This window comes from Tetrao urogallus (genome assembly GCF_951394365.1).
Source record: "Tetrao urogallus genome assembly, chromosome: 2".
Lineage (NCBI taxonomy): Eukaryota > Metazoa > Chordata > Aves > Galliformes > Phasianidae > Tetrao > Tetrao urogallus.
In genome coordinates, this window is record NC_136814.1 from 58375188 (window position 1) to 58392840 (window position 17653).

A 17653-nucleotide genomic window follows, 5' to 3' on the forward strand; every position below is an offset into this window, starting at 1 on the left:
TTGTATCATGTTTTTTCAGGTACTCATGCTATAAATTATTACAAGCACAAGCCAGGTTCCTTTTACACTTTTATCCTGGCTGAAATGTTATAGTATTCCAAGCCCTGTTCTTGGTAAGACAAACCATCTTTTTCACTACCACTTGTGTAAGAAGGGAAAGATGCACCAGAGTTTGTAATAAAGGTTTATATGGGAGTATATAGCAAAACTCACATTTGTCTTAACTTCTTTTCCTTTCACTCTCTTTTTTCCTTCAATCTGTTGCTCTTAATACTGCTTTTCCAGTCTTCCATCTGTCTTTGCCAGATAAATGGCATTCCTTCATTGACTCCAAATGATGTAACAGAGAGTAACTGAGATCACTGACATTCTTGGTTTAGCTCCCTTATTTTGCTTTTTTTCCTCTACTTAACTCTCCTCTGAATTACTTGTATAGGTTTTGCTCATACCTTTATTCAGAAACCATTCTTCCATCTGAAGTCCCCATGTCATCTAACTCCCATATTTAATTGCAGCAGGAAAAAGACATCATCCTGCTGAACATTTCTAATAGTTGCAGACAAAGCTTTCTTGGGTTCAAGTTATCCATGTTGTCCAGCAGGTGGTCTTGTTTGACGGATCCAGCTAGGGATAGTTTACCTGGCCATCAGCCTGTCCCTGGAAGAAGTAAATTGAGTAGTAAATTCTTCCCGAGCAACTTAATATTCCACCAGCACCCCAGGCAGATTGGTAATTGCAGCTGCCAAAGAGGGTTTGAAACACTGAATGCTTCTTCCTGCTGTGATGTCAACCCCTCTCAGCACAAAACTGCTGCCTGCAACTCAGCCTTCCGTGGCAATATCTGAGCCTGGCAGAAGCAGGATTTGCCCTTTCCTCTCTCTGCCTCCCTTCAACATTCTCTGGTTACTCACTGCTGAGCACAGCTCCTGTGCCCTCCGCTTCTCTGACACCAGCTTCTCCTCAGCTGATGCTACTGAGAGAATGGGAAAATGCAAGTGCAGAAGATTGCTGCTGCTAGGGTCAGCAGTATGAGATGGAGACTAGCTCACTTGGAAGGAGGATGTAGATAAGTTACTTGATGGAGCTGGGAACCTGCAGGGAGCCACCTCCACTCAAGTTTCCCACTGTTAGGTGCCTCTCACAGGCATTCAACATGCCCCACTTTTCTCTTATCCTTACAGACATCACTGTATGTTGTGCATTGTCAACCTTTAGATTCAGCCAGCAAATATATAACATGAAAACAGTCTGAGTCTAGTCACACAAAGTTCTGACTAGTTCTCATGAAAGATACAGCCAAGCTGTGAGAGCCTTCAACAACCTTGTTATCAAAATACTGCATCTATACATGTATATTTAAGAGACAAAGTTCTTATAAAGTAAAATGTAAGAAACAATACTGCATCACTGGCTGAACAATTAGTATCTCCCTCCAAAAGTCACTGAAGAGTCATTGATTGAGTCTTTTTTGAAGTCCAAAATAGACTGTATAGTCAAAATCATTGGAGAACTGGCAAGGAAGGCTTGCCTGCTGCATTTTCTAGACCACAGGGCACACTAGGCAGGCTATTACTCCTGTGAAAACTACCCTTGGGAAAAGCATGGCAACTAAGTAAATGTGATCAGTTGGCCCTTCAGTGTTTTTCTGTAAAGAGTAAATCCATTTCTAAGCAGAGAGACAGCATGTAGTGCAGCCTGTACCTTGTTTGAGTGTCACCCTAGCAGGAACATTACCAAGGGGTTTTGCTTGCTCCGTGAGCAATGAACATTTTCACTTCTTCTGTCTCAGATAGAAGAACTGGGAAAAGAATTTAAGCAAAATTAGATAAAAGTTGGCAAATTCTATTCATTGATATGCTTGAAGTTGTGATTATACTGTGCACATTGCGGCTGAAGTTTTCTTTTTCTCTCTGTGAAGCTTCTAAATTTTCCCCTCCCCCAGCAGAAAAGGAGACAGCATCGCTGTGAGAAATACAGTTACATGGTCTATTTCTCTGTTTTTTATTAACTCAACATTGTCTCCTACAAATACGATTTGTCATTCACCAGAAGATTTGAAATGTAGACTTAAGTTACACATAGGTATAAAAAGCATAAAACAGCACACACTGTACCACTGTTTAGACCAGAAAACATTCTGTTGTCCCACAGATAAGAGTGCTATTCAAGCTCAGCACCATCATTTTCTGCCTCAGGGATTCAGTCTTCAAAGCTGCAGACATTTCTGCTTCTCTTCCCTCAGCTTTTGAAGCTCTGCAGGCTTTCCCCTGTGGTCTCTCATCCACATTTGGAGCACGGACCAGGGAACCACAGGCAATACCACTCTGCTCCACCAGAGGTTATAAAACCCTTGGTTCCTCCTGGCTCTTCAGAAATCAGAAGTGTTTTCCTCCTCCTCATAATAGTTATGTACAATATATGAAGGGATACGATTTGCATCTTTGATTTAGACATATCTCTTGCTTCATACATAAACAATAACTTGAAAAATATTTTACAAAGAAAAAGAACATTGTTCATCTGAATGTCGTTCATTATTATATTGCTATATTTTATACCCTATTATTAATATATACAAAATTTCTTAATTGCCTTTTACAGATGCATGGAAGCATATAATATAACAGTTCTAAAGTATCCCATTATTAGACTTTTTCTTGGCTCATCTCAATCTCTTTAATAAACTATGTTTGCTTGGAGAATATAGGAAGTATTTGGAATGTTGTTTAAAGTTTAATAGTAACTGGTAGCATTGTCCACTTGCGGCCTGAACGGTTGGAACACCTATCAGGGCGATCTGGTAGAGATAGCAGCATCATAAGACTTAAACAATCATGGAAGGCTGTTAATGTGCAGTGTCGACAGGTGCCAGGTTCTGTTCTTTACTGGGGGCTTTTCGTTTCTTCGGCTGCGTTTTGTTGTTGTTTTCCCTCTGCTCTCGGTTTTGTCTTCGGGCTGCTCGCCCTTTGCTTTCCTGTTTTGACTCCTTACTTTCGTCTTTGTTGGACTTTTTTCTTTTTTCCTCCCTATTTTTTTTCCCTGAAATAAAAATGATGACACATTAGAAGACTTGCTCAGGCTGCAATTTCTAACTCCCCTGCTTTGCCACAGCCTGTAAAACTTGCCCTGGATTAGCACCTCCCATTAAGAGCTGGACACTAGTAACAGCGTCTGGGAGTGTCCAACTCTTCATCAGCCTACTAAATTAGTACACTGGATTAGTACCTCCCATCAGTCTGGCTCTAAACAAAGAGCTGAAAGTTCCCTGGAGACAATCAGTGTTTTAGAACCAATATAAATGTACTTCTCTCTCCCCCAGCCAGGGGCACAGCTCCACGTACTCCACCAAAACACAAATGGGAACTCCTGTGGGCTTTCTTACTGAGAGACTGGTGAGGTGCTGGAATGGATTGCCCGGAAAGATTGTAGATGTCTTATTCCTGGAGGTGTTTAAGGCCAGGTTGGATGGGACCCTGGGCAGTCTTACTTGGTACTTGATATAGCAGCTGACAACCCTGCCTGTGGCAAGCTGGAACTTGATCCCTTAGTCCCTTCCAACCCAAGCCATTCTATGATTCATTCTATGCTTCTAAGCCAGGTAACACTAACTATTGACTGATATAACTTTATAGACCTCATAAACTACTCTACTACTGCAAAAAATCTATCATTTTATTCTATGTCAAAAACACTTCTTGTTTTTAAATATCAGCAGATATAACCCAGACTTCCCACAGATACTGGGGAAGTTGAACTTGACAGTAGCTCTTGTGGTTGAGAATGCTGAATACTCAGAACTTTGCCAATGCTGAATATTGAGAACTATTCCCATCCCAAAATCAGAGCTGGGATTTTTTGGCACTCCTGCAGTCTCTGCAGGAGTAAGACATAGTGGGGAAGTAGGTGCAGTATAGTGGCTTCGCTGAAAACTGATGACCATCCAAGGTCAGGCAGAGTAGAGGCACTCAACCAATCCAAGATAGGTTGGAAAAAGGGAAAGAGGTTCAGAGGTGATGAAGAAAAGGCAGAAAGCAAGGAGCAAGGCTAAGATGTGAGGATATGCTGTATCCTCTTCTTACTGTGTAGCTATACAGTCTAATTTTACAGCTTCCTGACCAATACTGAGATAGGAGAGCATGGGAAATTCTATTTCACACTTATTGAGTCAAGTACAGACAAACATCTGAATTGTTCATGTTGCTTTATATGCAAAATGGCCCCTCAGTTTTTTAGTAACTAATCAGAGATGATCCCACATACATGCAGAATCCCTCTCTGAATTTGACAATGCCACCTAAGATATGACGGAGCGAGCATGGCAGACCTGCAGAATGGGTGTGCCAGGCTCAGGGAGTGCTAACCACATCTGGGAGAGTTCCAGTCAGAATGAGCATGCATCATACCCAGCTGTAACACTGTCTCTTAATAATGCATAAATTACAGTATGGCATTTCGTTCCAGTGGTTTGTAAATATAGCTGGCCCAAGTTGAAATGTTTTTTTGAATGGAAACTGTCCAGCCATTCAGCGTTTGACATTGTTCATTAAGTGACTGGCCAAAGCAGCTTCAGCTGTGACTTCTTAGCCACAATTTAAGCATGTTGGAAAAATATTTAATGGCTTCCCTTTCTGTCATGGATCAAAATGTACGTATTTTTATATACATGTGTGAATATACTAAGAATACACATGGCTACATATCTGCAAGTTCCGAGGAAGACTTAACATGAAGCTAAACTCATCTAGGCATGATTTCACTGTTTCTGTTTTAATCATACTGATATTTTATTATATAAAATGAGGAAAATTTATTTATTTAAAGTATTTAAAGTGTTACTTCTGCTCAGAGTCAGCTGTGCAATTCAAAAAAAAAAATTTTTTTTTTGCATGGTTTTATACCAACATCTCCATATTGTTGCTGTTTGTGAATGCAACTGTCCTCTTGATCTGATCTGTTCTGGTAATGCAATAAAGCACTGAAAGGTCACCTTTGCCCAAACTGGTTGTTTAGCTCCTTTCACTAGTATTTTTAGAAGTGGGAGTTTTCACGACAGTATAATATTACTTCATTTTATCCTGCTCAGTTTGGACCCAAAGGAAGATTCTACAAGCAGATTAATTTTGTTATGCCATCTGCTGGCACTGGGGTGTAGCTAGAGACAAATTCCTGCATGCATCTCTCTCCTTGCTCACATACATGTTATCTTCTTCCCAGAAATTTGTTCCTGATCCTTTGCTACAGCACACTGAACTGGACTCCTGAAATGGTAGAGATTGTTAGGAAATCTGGGCATTAGGCTAAATGAAAAGTGCAAAAATGATACGGGCTACTCAATCTACAAGTTTGTCCACATAATTCTTTGCATTTGGTGAAGTCAAGGCAAAGGCAGGAATAAAGCTGAAACTCACCAATGAAACAGACGCAATGCAAAAATACAAACTAGGCAAAAAATATTCTGGGGAAAAGTCACAGCCTCCCCTTGACGGAGCTGCAGGGCCGGAAGCGGCCGCGAGGGGGCGCTGTGGTGCCGCGCACGGCGCCTCCGCCGGCGGACTCGGAAGCCGGGCCCGGGCCGGTCCTACTCACCCTACGGGTGCCTGAGGAAGTCAGCACGCCCTTTCCCTACCGCCTCTTTTATTTGCCACTGGAACGCCTTTTTTATTTATTTATTTTTTATTTATTTATTTTTTAATTTACGCTGTGTATGCGATGCTTTTTTTTTCTTTTTCTTTTTTTTCTTTTTTTTTTTTTTTCTTCAGCATGCCAGGAAGAGGATGTAAAAAAAGGCACTGTGTTGGAATTATTGCCATTTCCCGTGGGTTACGGAATTCTTTCATAGTGATGCACTGACACTACATCATTTCTTTCTTTTTATGTATTCCATAAGCCCTTCTGAAACATAATTAAAAAAAAAAAAAAAAAGAAAAGAGGACAAGTCTATTGAAATAGGAAGTAGTCAAACACTTCCAAGCAAATGTTTTGCTCATGAAAAAGTGAATTCATGAGAGTCAAATAGCTCCGTGAAACAACTGGCATAAAAACAGCTCTTCTTTCAAACGGAAACTTTACATTGCCAACTGTACCGGAGTAAATAGTCTGTTCTGTCAGTTTTCTTGTAGATAGGAGATGCTTTGCTATTTCTAATAATGACAGCTTTGTATATTGAAATAAGCCTACAGATATGCTGTAAGGCTGAGAAGTGCAGTAGTTCAAATTAAGTGCAGATGGTGAAATTAATTCAGAGAACGATATAATTACATGTCAAATCAGTTTAAAGGTGCTGACTTCTTGTTAACCTAATTTATAGCCTACAGTCTCAGAAATCCCCCCATCTGCATTTATATACTCCATGCTGGAATACATCTATAAATGTGCAAACTAGGCTGTTTCAGAGAAGTCCTTGCATTGTCACACCAAATGTGCAGTTTCCACTAGATCTATAGCTTTATCTTATGGTGCAAAAGAGCAAGAGTTGATCATGGGTTAGGAAAACTCGGGATTTAGAAGATACTAAATCATTGCAGCTGATTGCTGATGTGCAGGTTCCAGATTTTGTCTTCTTTAGTCTTATGCTTAGTCTTACCCTATTATATTTTGTTGCAATTACCACAGGGAATCAGAGCAGTGTATTTGTTCACTTCTCCTTTCCGTAGACAGAAAAACCCCAAACCACCATAGGAATAAGTGCAAGTTGATTGTGCAAACTGCGTTGCTCCAGTGGGAGTTGTCACAGAAGAGGTATCATGGAAATCCCAGAGGGGTGAGGATGTTATCCACTGAGGATGATTGTATTTCTTTGGGATACATCACTCCTATGAAGAAATTCATCCTGGGAGAGCAGAATGGGCAAGACAAGAAACAGAACTGTGTCTGCTGGGATTGCAGGCACATACGTAATGAGCTCCTGTCTGGAAGGGTTCTGGTACTTCCACTGTGCCTGTCACCACGGACCACAAATCCTCCCCACTACACTGTAATCAGCTGAAGAGCTATAATAAGAGACCACAAGCCACAGCTGCAACGTGCCACAGTGTTCTTTCACACTCCTCACAGCCTCAGCTGACCCTTCAGTGCTCCCATGTAGAGGCAAAATGTGAGGACTAAGTGCCCCCACTTCATGACCACACTCCATCCCAACTATTCTCATCTTTCTCAGAGACATTTGTTAGCCTTGTTAGGGGTGTTACCCCTTCCTTACTGCTCTACCTGGACAACAACAACATGACAACCTGGAAGAAGTTGTGCCAAGTGAAGATACCAGTAAGAGGAGCATTCACCAGGCTCTTACATCACTTTGTACAGCTCTGTAATCCAGTCATGTCATATTTTGCAAATGGATCACTCTCATTTGCATGAAAAGTGACATATTTTTTTCTGGAACACAAACCATGGCATGTACTCACACTATTTGCTGAGATAACAAGCCTCCAAAGCCACAACTGCCCAGTGAGGCAGAGGACATTGTCCTTTCATTCACAAGCCATTAGTGACTGATTCATCTGGTAAGACTCTATGAAGTTTAAACAACATAACTTTCTTATCAGTGATCATTTCTTTCCTAGTTATGTTGGCCCACTTTTATAGTTACCAGATCTGAAGACGAACAGAATAGCGAGGATCACCTGTGTCAGCATTACCTACTTATTACCAGGCTCAGTGCATTTCATCTCCTTAGTTGTTCCTCTTGAAGATGAAACAATTGCTGAAGCAAAGTTGAGTAAAAAATTAATAGGAGCTAAGGATCAAAGGCATTTAAGAAGCAATTCATTTGGCCATATATACATTATCCTGCTGCTGAGCTGTATATGAACAGCCTACTGGACCTTCACATACCACTCCAGATAGCTACAGATCTTAGATACATCCAGATACCTCAAATGATATTGACATGGTTGAACAGCTGCACAAGTGGACTTGTGGCTAACTTACTTCCTTGTCTCCTCTAGAGAATAGAAATACTTCTCTAGTTGCAGATGGGAGGTGACATTAGAGCCTGAAACCTACAAGTCTTTCAGGAGATTTAGGGTCCTTGATCTTCACTAAATCTGAAAATAGGATCTGGACCACTAAACTGCATTCACTTGAAAAATATTCTTACTAATCTCATGTGTACTTGTGGGTCCTTACAAGGAAAGGACAACACTGAGTTGGGCATGTTAGTAGGAATGAGAACATTGTGACTAAATATAGGAATAGGTCAGACCTGATCAACACCAATTTCAAAAAGCAAGCAGACAGGAAAAGAAGGATTCTGAGCATGTGAATGATGCCGAGGCAGAAGATATCAGAATTTGTTGCTGTAACAGTTGAAGAGTGAATTATATCCCATTTAGGTATATGGGAAGTAGTTTCTTTCTTGGGATGCTTGAGAAATGACACTGCTGCACTCACAAGCTCACAAGCAAGGCTTATGGAAAGTCCCTCACATAACTGGCTCCTGACAACTTCTTAGCAACAGAAATGGGTTGGAGCTCTTTCTTGTGCTGTAGAAAAGACATTGCCAGTGCCTGAAAATCCAAGAATATCCTCCAGTTGAAGAAGCAACCAGAGAAGGAAGATTTCTGTAATGAGTTCTGTTTGCTGTTTATGGAAGCACTTATTGCTGTCTGTTCAAAACAGAGCCTGTAGGCATCTATTTCCTTTGCACTTGCCTGTTGGGACTCAGGGAATTTGTTAGCAGCCTTGTTTTAATCAACACTAATGTTGTGCTAACAACAGCAATTTTATAATTACATAACAGTTTTCATCTTATAAGATCCCACAGCTTATAAAAGTTCAACAGTGTTTCCAAAGAAGGGAAACTCATGGCTATTTAGTTGAGCAAAAAACACTCCAATTGTTTAGGATGAGAAGTGACCTACACCATGCTGGTATTTAGGAATGCAGTGTTCTCCCTCCGACCTACATGCTGAGCTGGCATTGAGATTTTTGAGAGTTACTTCTGAATGGAATTAAGTTTTCACAGCTCTTTAAAATTTACAAAACGGTAGATGAGTGTCCAAATCCTCTGTATAATTCTCTTTCAAGACTAATGCAATCAGATGACAATGGAAAGGCTGCAGATAGTTGTGATTGGTACCAGAAAACCCTACCCTATTGTAGCTGTAGGATACTGAAAGAGATCTATAGTAGCTTGTATTCCTTAAAGATACCAACAAGCCATGCCCTCCTACTAGCCCACATTGAGGTAATAAATATAGTCCTTTTTAGAGACTTACTTCAGCTGGTGAAGGCTTTTGAGCAAACCAGAAATAAAAATGTGATGCTGCATTATGTCAGAGTCGCATGTTTAGTCTGCCTCTCTAGAAATAATCAAGAAAAGTTATACATGATAAGAGACAGATGCTTGTGCCTCAGCAGACATTTGAACTCTTTCTAGTACAATAGTAAAAAGGAGAAAATATCCAAATAATTTTTTTTCTTCAGTATTCAAATTTCTACTTGGAGTTTTTTGAAGAGAGGGATAAACAAGAGAGGCCTTTTTCTTTGGCTTTCCGTAAACCATTTGCATTAATGTAACCTGTTAGTTTAGGAGACAGTCATATTATCCAATATTTGGATGCATCCATACACAGTCAATGCAGAATGCTTTTTTCCCTACATGAACACACTGGGCTCTGCTAGTGATCCCAAAGTGGATTTGCTAGTACTGTTTCTAACACCAGGACCTGCCTCACTCAGTACTGGACCTTCATTCAGTGTCATCATTGTGTGTATGCATTCAAACACAAACGTGTGTGAAAAACACATGTCTTAAGAGATATAAAAATGTAACTCCATCACTTTGAAGCTTGGGTAAAGCACAACAGTGCCAGGTAGGTAGACCTCAAAGGGCAGTTTTCCTTCTCAAGGCTGGTGGCTTTCCATCACCTGTCCTGTGCCAGGTGTCGTTTTGGAGCAGTATCTGAGGGCAGTTCTTTAATTATCCAACATCCCAGGAAGGTGAAAGAAGATGGAGAGTCAACAGGATGTAACACTGGCCCTGCTTTGCATGGTTCACTTGTCCCGTCTCCTCCCTACTCCATTTGTTTGCTTTCCCACCTGTGGTGATGCCTGTGCTGACAGGTGGATGGGAACCTGTACACACTTCGCAGTAATCCTGGCCAGCATGACTGATTGATCAGCCAGTGGAGCAGTAGCTCACATACACATGAGAGGCAGCTCCTGATGGATCCACTCAGCACAATCATCAGCCCAGAGCCAGGATGCCATTACTTGAATATGCCAGAGGCTTGATTTTGCCTCTGTTGTACTTGCTTAAACACACTGAGGTCACCAAGGTTGTTTTCTGGTATAAATGAACAAATAATTTGCTTTCAAGGGTTCTTTTCACAAGCAAGGCGTTGAAAAATGACCATTTCTTTTTGTTTCATGTCTCCAGTATCTGTGTACTATTTCTGTTGGCCAGAACATTGATCTTCCCCTCTCTAGGAAGTGCCCGTATTTCCAAACACATTTTCATCCCAATTAAAATGGCAGGTCATGTTTCTAAATTTCACTCAGATCAGCAAATCCAAAAGTCCCCTTTCAACAACAGTGACGTGACATTTCACTTTGGCCATTTCCACTTGGTTCTATGAGGTTTTCTCACCTACTCGAAGAATGGCATTTCAGCAAGCAAAAAGCAGCTTGAGGAGAAGGGGATTGGAAACAACAAGATTCCTGAGCTGCCTCTGAAAAAGGCTCAGGAAATTTTTTTTGATAAAGGGATTCAGAATTGAGGTCTATGAAGCTTGAAGAGCTCAGATGACCAAGATGCTCTCATCAAAGGGATCTCAAGTTCTCAGGCTCTTGAGTCCTTGTCAGCCTGCCAGGTGGACTGCCAAGGGCCAGCCCAGCAGACAAGCTGAGAGAATACTGGGCAGAAACCTAACACAAAAGCAGAGTTGTTTCAGAACCTGCCTGCTTTCTCCTGGGTCCTCACTGAAATCAATATTTTTCTGGGAAATACGATGAGTTCCACAATTTGGCATTTTCCATTCCTTTGGAAAATTCAAGTGCATTAAAAACAAAACCCAGAGATTTCTGCGGGGGTCATGGAGGACATGCATGAAAAAAAAAAACAAAACTGAATGCAGTTATTTTAATATTTCCCGTAAATCCTCAGTTTGAAACGTGTCACAGATAGAAGAAATTGTCCATGTAAATTTTATCCAGTCTCTCTAGTCTTTTCTTGTTTTTTCCAAGAATGTGATAAGTTTATTCTTTTTAAATCCTTCTGAGAATGAACGCTGGATCTAAAGCTGTTTGTAGTAACACAGGCTTTGCACACTGAAGTTAGCAGCCGGTTTTATGAGTAGCTTCAAGTGGAATGTGAAGAATGAGTATTGCATGTGATGATGCATCACTGGACTTCATTTTATTTAGTATACTTTATAAACTGACCACCATCCCATTTAGATGGGGAACAAATGAGGTTAGATAGCTCAAAGGTTAGAGGAGATGAAGCCCCCAGTGGGAAGAGAAAGCAGCCTCTCATGGCACAGAGCACCAGGCTGTGCTAAGGAATGTCTGCAACCCCTTAGCCACCTCCCCAAGAGATCTGCTCCAAGTTCCTGCCAGCAGGAGATAATGGCAGCCCAGCAGAACTTGCTGCAAGCATGTGTTATTTTTTCTCTTTTGTGCTCAGGGGATGAATTAGGAGTGCTACAGCACTGCTGGTAAAATTGTAATAATCTTAGGCATTGCACTTGTGAGTGTGCCCGTGGGGTGCGTGCAGCCTGTAAGTAGGGCCAGTTATAAGAGCCATATTGCAGGGCTGCAAAAAGGTTCTGAGGAACCAGAAGTGAAAGCAGCACGAGTGACACTTCTTCAGTAGGATGTATGGCAAGAAGTCAGGACCTTCTCTGGACTCTGAAAACAGAGACTGTGGGGACCAGCAAAGATCTCTCTTTCTAACCATCTCTTGCCTTCATTTGAGGAAGATCTTATACACAAATCAACTATTATGCTCATGCCTGTCTTTAAAACCAATCAGTTAAACACTTTCCTGCCTCTTTTAAGAGTTTTCAGATTAGTGAAAAATGAAATAATTCACTGTTTCTAAAATCTGACTGTCTCCTCCTTTCGCGATAAACTCCTTAAGCACTCTTATAATACTGAAGACCAACTCTGTAGCCACTGAAATAAAAAATATTTTGCAAGGCTCTGGTATGGCACATTCTGAAACACTTTATGGACTGTCATACAGATGTGTAGCATTCTCAGGGGCAAGGAAACAGTAAACATACAGTACAGTAAGATAGTAATGAAGTAGAACACGCTGCACAAAGAATCCAGAGCTCCCACTCCAACCTTAGCCATAAATTCTCAAAAATTACTTACAGCTTTTCATGTACTTTTGAAAATGTTACCCTGGATTCTCGTATGTCACAGGAAGTTATTTTTTGTACTCTGAAAGAGTACATTGCTTTCAGCTAGAAAACAGAAGTTCCATCAACTTTAAACCTGAATAAGCCCTACAGTATTCAAAGGGATTCACAGAGATTCTTCCATCTCCATATTGCATCTTCCACAATGTCAGATTTAAACTTCAGTAATTCATCCATTATAGCTTTAGTTTGTTTTAAAAACACTGGGGAAAAAAAATCTAACAAATAAAATAGGCTGTGGCTGGGATTGCGATTCTTCATCTTCATGGTGGACTTTTATCTATATAATGGAGTCTTTATGACATCCTCATGTTCCACAACTATAGAACGAAGATAATGGTTCCTTAATTATGTTTAATGCTTTGACAGCTACAGATGAAAGCCATTACTAGTGCAAGTTAAAGCCAATGAAATGGATGAAAAGACTCCTCCTTACTTTTACAGCTAACGTTTTAAGGAACTGAACAACAGGCTTCAATCAATCAGAGAGCTCGGGTCCTTTATGGAGTATTGATTCCTTGCTCATGCTTAAAGGTAGCAGGGTTCAGATCACCTACTGGCATTCCCTCCCACCACCCACATCTACATGAGAAATAAAGTCAGTTCCTCTGCATTTAAACAAAAAAATCCTTCTGGTTTAGCAATGCACATTTCTACTTAAGCAATAAACATCTGTCGTCTGCCATTCATTAATATTAATTATAAATGGTCACTAGCTCATGGGATCCAAGTACACCAGCTGAGATTTTTCCAACTGTGACCTTGCAAGGGTTTGTATAAAAAGTGTTCAGAAGGGTCCTTCGAAGCCTGAAGCCAACAGTAAGTGCAGTTTGCAAAGTATAGCATTTATATCATGCACTTAGAACAAGAGCAGTCAGAAAGGGATATGGAAAGTGGGGGAGGGAGAAAAGGAGAGAATACCGGGGCTAAAACAGGGCTCCTTTAAACACTTAAGTGTTTTAGACCTTTCTGTAGGCTAATGACAGGGAGAGGCATCGTTCATAATGAGACTGGGCCATGCACTAAACATTACTGTAAATGAAAGGTTGCGTGAATTAAAGGTTGTTCATCTCATGTTTCAGGAATGTAGTTGTGTTTCATGTCTGAAGTCTGTTTTCCTTTTAAACGGAGTTCTTCAGATGACAAATGAGAGAGGGAATTTCAGAAAGCAAATGAGCAGAAGTAAATACATGTTTAAGAACAAAGCAGAGACATAACGGTGGTTGTAAATCTTTATGCTGGGGCTACTGTTTGCTATAGATATTGGGGAGGATTAGATTAGATTCAAAATTCAAAAAATTTCATCACTGGGTCATTTTGCTTGTAAACCCCAGAAAAATCCCCAGAGTTAATAATTACATACTAGCCTGCAGATGTTTAGCTTGTGGACCCCTGGTTAATTCTTTTTACAGCCATTTTTTGTTTCAAGAAACTAAATATTGAAAATTTTGGAAATGGTTTCTTTTTTTTTTCATTAAAAACATGGCCACCAAAATTTTGCATGACAAATGACTGATGTCTTTCTTTCTTCTCATTAATTTCTTGCCACTTAAAAATTACTTTAACAAACACAAGTGAAAAATATTTGTTTGCATCTGTCCTTAGAATTAACTTTTTTTTTTTTTTTTTTTTTTAAAAAAAAAACTAAATACAGCAATATTCCCCTGATGAACCACATCTTTGTCTACTATCAAATTTTGTATAGGTTCATTGACAGAGTGGTGGTAGCTTTCATCTCTAGTGAATTAGTGTGACAAGAGAGTGGTGAGGTGCTGGAACAGGCTGCCCAGAGAAGCTGTGGATGCTATATCCCTGGAGGTGTTCAAGGCCAGGTTGGATGGGCCCCTGGGCAGCCTGCTGCAGTATTAGATATGGAGGTTAGCAGCATTGCCTGTGGCAGAGGGCTTGGAGTTTGATGATCGCTGAGGTCCATTCCAACCCAAGTCATTCCGTGATTCTATGATTCTAAGTCCACAGGAATAGTTGGTGAGTGCAAATAGGAGCATGGCAGCATGGCAGGCATACCACCAAGAGAGGATACCTAAATTAAACAAAATGGAAGAAAATTTGTTTCAATGCCCTCATTCAGGCCCAAATGAAAATCTGAGCTTGGTAAAGACAGAAGGACACTTTATATTGAATGTGTCAATAGACAGCAATACTTGAAATAGTGCTGTGCAAATGTGCAGTATGTCTTCTGTCTGTGGAAGTCTTACAGAAGGCAATAGGCATGAAAAAAATTTATGGAAATGTTGTGGTAATTTTAGAAATGTAGGGAAGCTTATCAAAGCATTATCTAGTTCTTTACTGGACTCTGTGGCTGGACTGCTATACTTAGACTGTTTCTGATGGATGTTTGTCTAACCTCCTTAAAAATCTTCCATGATGGAGATTCCCACAACCTCTTTCCTGATCTTTACAGTCTCTGATAACAACACTGGATGTTATCTCATTGGGAACAATACAAAGCTCCTTTGGCTCTTTATAATGAAAAGCTATGGCAGCAGATGTTTTCTTTGTCAGAGTTAAGGGGCTGGAGGAGAGCTGGGAAGTGGCAGCCTAAAGGCTACTACAGGTGTCAGAGCTAGGAGGGAGCATGTGCTGAGAGAGACAAGGAGGCTGGAGATGCAGAGACCTGGATGGGGAAAAGCAAACAGAGCTGCTTGGGTGGGAAGAACAGGCAAATACTCAGTAAGATGAGGAGAAGCTGCAGCCAAAAAAGTGCTTGTTTTCACTTTGTTACAAAGGAATGTTGAAAAATCTTTTCTTTACAGCTAGATCCAAAGTACCCTGAAGCCAGTGGGATTTCGATGGATCTTGGACAATGCCCCTTAAAAGAATTAGGCAGCTAAAACAGTAGTGAATGAGTGCCATTAGTCTCACAATTTGCTGTACTATAACAGTATTGCTATACATGGAAGTGTTCCACAGCTCAGGATTTAGATGATTTTACAGTGCTCTCTGTGTCACCATTAAAACTTGAAACATCCACTGCCAGATTTACTCTGTAGATCACATACACCAAATATTTTGCATTCTTGGACTAAATCTGATGGATGTACTAGATCTGATGGATTTGTAAGAACTAATGCTTTCTTGCATTTGTTCTTCTTTCCAGGTCATACAGGCAAAAATGGAGTTGTAGATCCCAGATGACAAGGGCCAAGTGGGCTGTGCTATCAGTAGCCACTTCTCTTCATCTTTACTCTATGGTAATGTTGCCCAAGGACAAGAAAACAGCTTGCTCTGGTCTGCTGGGGAGTAGAGAACAGAAAGTTATCAAGATATGTGGCCATGACGCACAGCCTGCAAGAGGCTGATTTCCTCTTCCAACTACGACAAATAAATCCCACTGCTCCTTACAATGCTAGAAGTTAGGGCAAGGCTTTGGAAGTACTAGCTGTGAGAAGTGGAGAAAAGGGATAAATGAGGACATGCAGGCAGACTAAGGAAATGATGTAGGGTAAGAGAAAAAGATATTCTGTTCTTTCGCATGTGATCTCTGCCCTGCAGCTGGGAGAATACAGTAGGCATGGTTTCCTATTTTCGTCTCCATGGAACACAGTAAAGTGATGCCACCAGATAGGAAGGTGCTGTGGATTAGTACAGTACAGCTGTGCAACAAAGGAAGGCCCTTTTGTGTCTGCACTGCATGACTGCTAGTTTGGTTTCAGTCTCTGACCTGCACCAGCTCCCTTTCTCTCCCCACCAGCCAAAGCAGGAGAATAGTCCCAAATAGTCTGGATGCAAACCAAAAGATGCTCCTTGGTCTTGTAGTCAAGGAGAGTGCATCTTTGCATGCTTTTCCTTAGCAGTACAGTCACAGCTATGGACTTCACCTTCCCAGATAATTCTATTCAAGAGGGAAGATACTAGAAAGATGTTCAAAATTTGGTGCTGAATGGATGAGCACTTTGGAAGGGTGGAGGGAGAGGTATTAGTGATGTTGTGTTTTTCCTACAGAGCTCAGACATCTAAAGGATGTTTGCAAGCCACTTCTGGAGCACAGGGAACCTCCAGAAGGGAAGACTGGAAAGGGAGAAAGAGATGATTTCTATCCCTTATTTGGTTTAGTGATCTAGGGAGAAGTGCTCCCACGTCATCCACATTTTATTATAAGAATGAAGTCAGCTTTTTTTACGGATTCACTTACTGCACAGGAAGAGCTGACCATCCACTTCATTCTCTGCTTTGAGATGACTGTCACACTGTATAGCACTGTATGTGCAAAGACTTGCAGCAAATTTGTGTTGCCTGCTTGCACAGTGTGTATGTCTGTCAGAACTAGGAGGTACAGTAAGAATTTGATATTCACCGTAACACAAAGTAAGCACACTTGTAGCAAAATGCTACACTACTATTAATTCGTTTGGATTTTAAGGTCTTAGTTTGCAGTTACATAATATGACATTCAAAAATGCCTAACTTCAATTATATTTTGAAAGTGCTTCGACTAAATTTTAAAATGGGTTTTCCCTGCCTTTCCAGCCCTTGAATTCTTGAGCTGTACATACTTGCTTACTAGCTATTTTGGATTCACAAACCTCTCTGACTCATACTGATCCTCTTTTTCCCTTCTTAACCATTCTCTCCCAAGATCTCTTTTCTGAATGGTGACCATTTGTGCAGGCCAATGGTGGTGGTCAGCTTTGTGCTGTCCGTGTCCTGCCTTGCTCAAGGTATTTCCAGAAAGCCATTTCCCTTGATGTTGCAACTAAGGAATTACCAGTCGCAACAGCCCTGGTGTAGGGGGCTGGAAATGTGTTAAAGTTAAAGAGTCAAAACCCTGCGAGGAAAGGAAATGAGAGGTCCTCTTGGCAGAAACAAACAGAAAATAAACAATTGAACTCAATTCCTCAATTATAGTAAGTCAGGCTCGCAAAGGCCAGAGTTATGACCCACTGGCGTATGCAGAATGTAAACACAGGGATGCAGTAATTAGCTTTGTGTTCATCTTGAAGCTTCAGAAGTCCTGTGACCCACCATGGAGTAAGGTCATTAACCACAACCACACGAGTGACCTTCACACAGGACACCCCATCTCTCACAGTTAGTCTAGAGAACAGTGCACTTGTGATGTCTCTCTGGCTCACATGCGCCAATCCTTTTGTTTTAAATACCACCAAGCTATACAAAGGAGAGAGGATCTGACTTTCAGGATGAGCTGTGATTGAAATATCTTATTTTCCTGTGCAGTTATGCTTAAGAAGTTAGCAGGTAAGATCCACATCATCCACCCTGGACTGTTCTTAGCAGTCATTGTGAAAAGGGAGCTCCCTCTG

The 17653-nt window shown here is 40.9% G+C and overlaps 1 protein-coding gene across 1 annotated transcript in view; it reads right to left on the reverse strand.

Annotated features, from left to right (window-relative positions):
* Positions 1–2845: 2845 nt before the first annotated feature.
* Positions 2846–17653, reverse strand: part of RSPO3 (R-spondin 3) — a gene marked incomplete at both ends in the record, with an annotated part of 58244 nt that continues 43436 nt past the window's right edge. The window contains one exon of the mRNA XM_079550466.1: positions 2846–3039. Coding sequence (XP_079406592.1) covers positions 2846–3039 — 194 coding nt within the window. The remainder of the gene's footprint in view (positions 3040–17653) is intronic.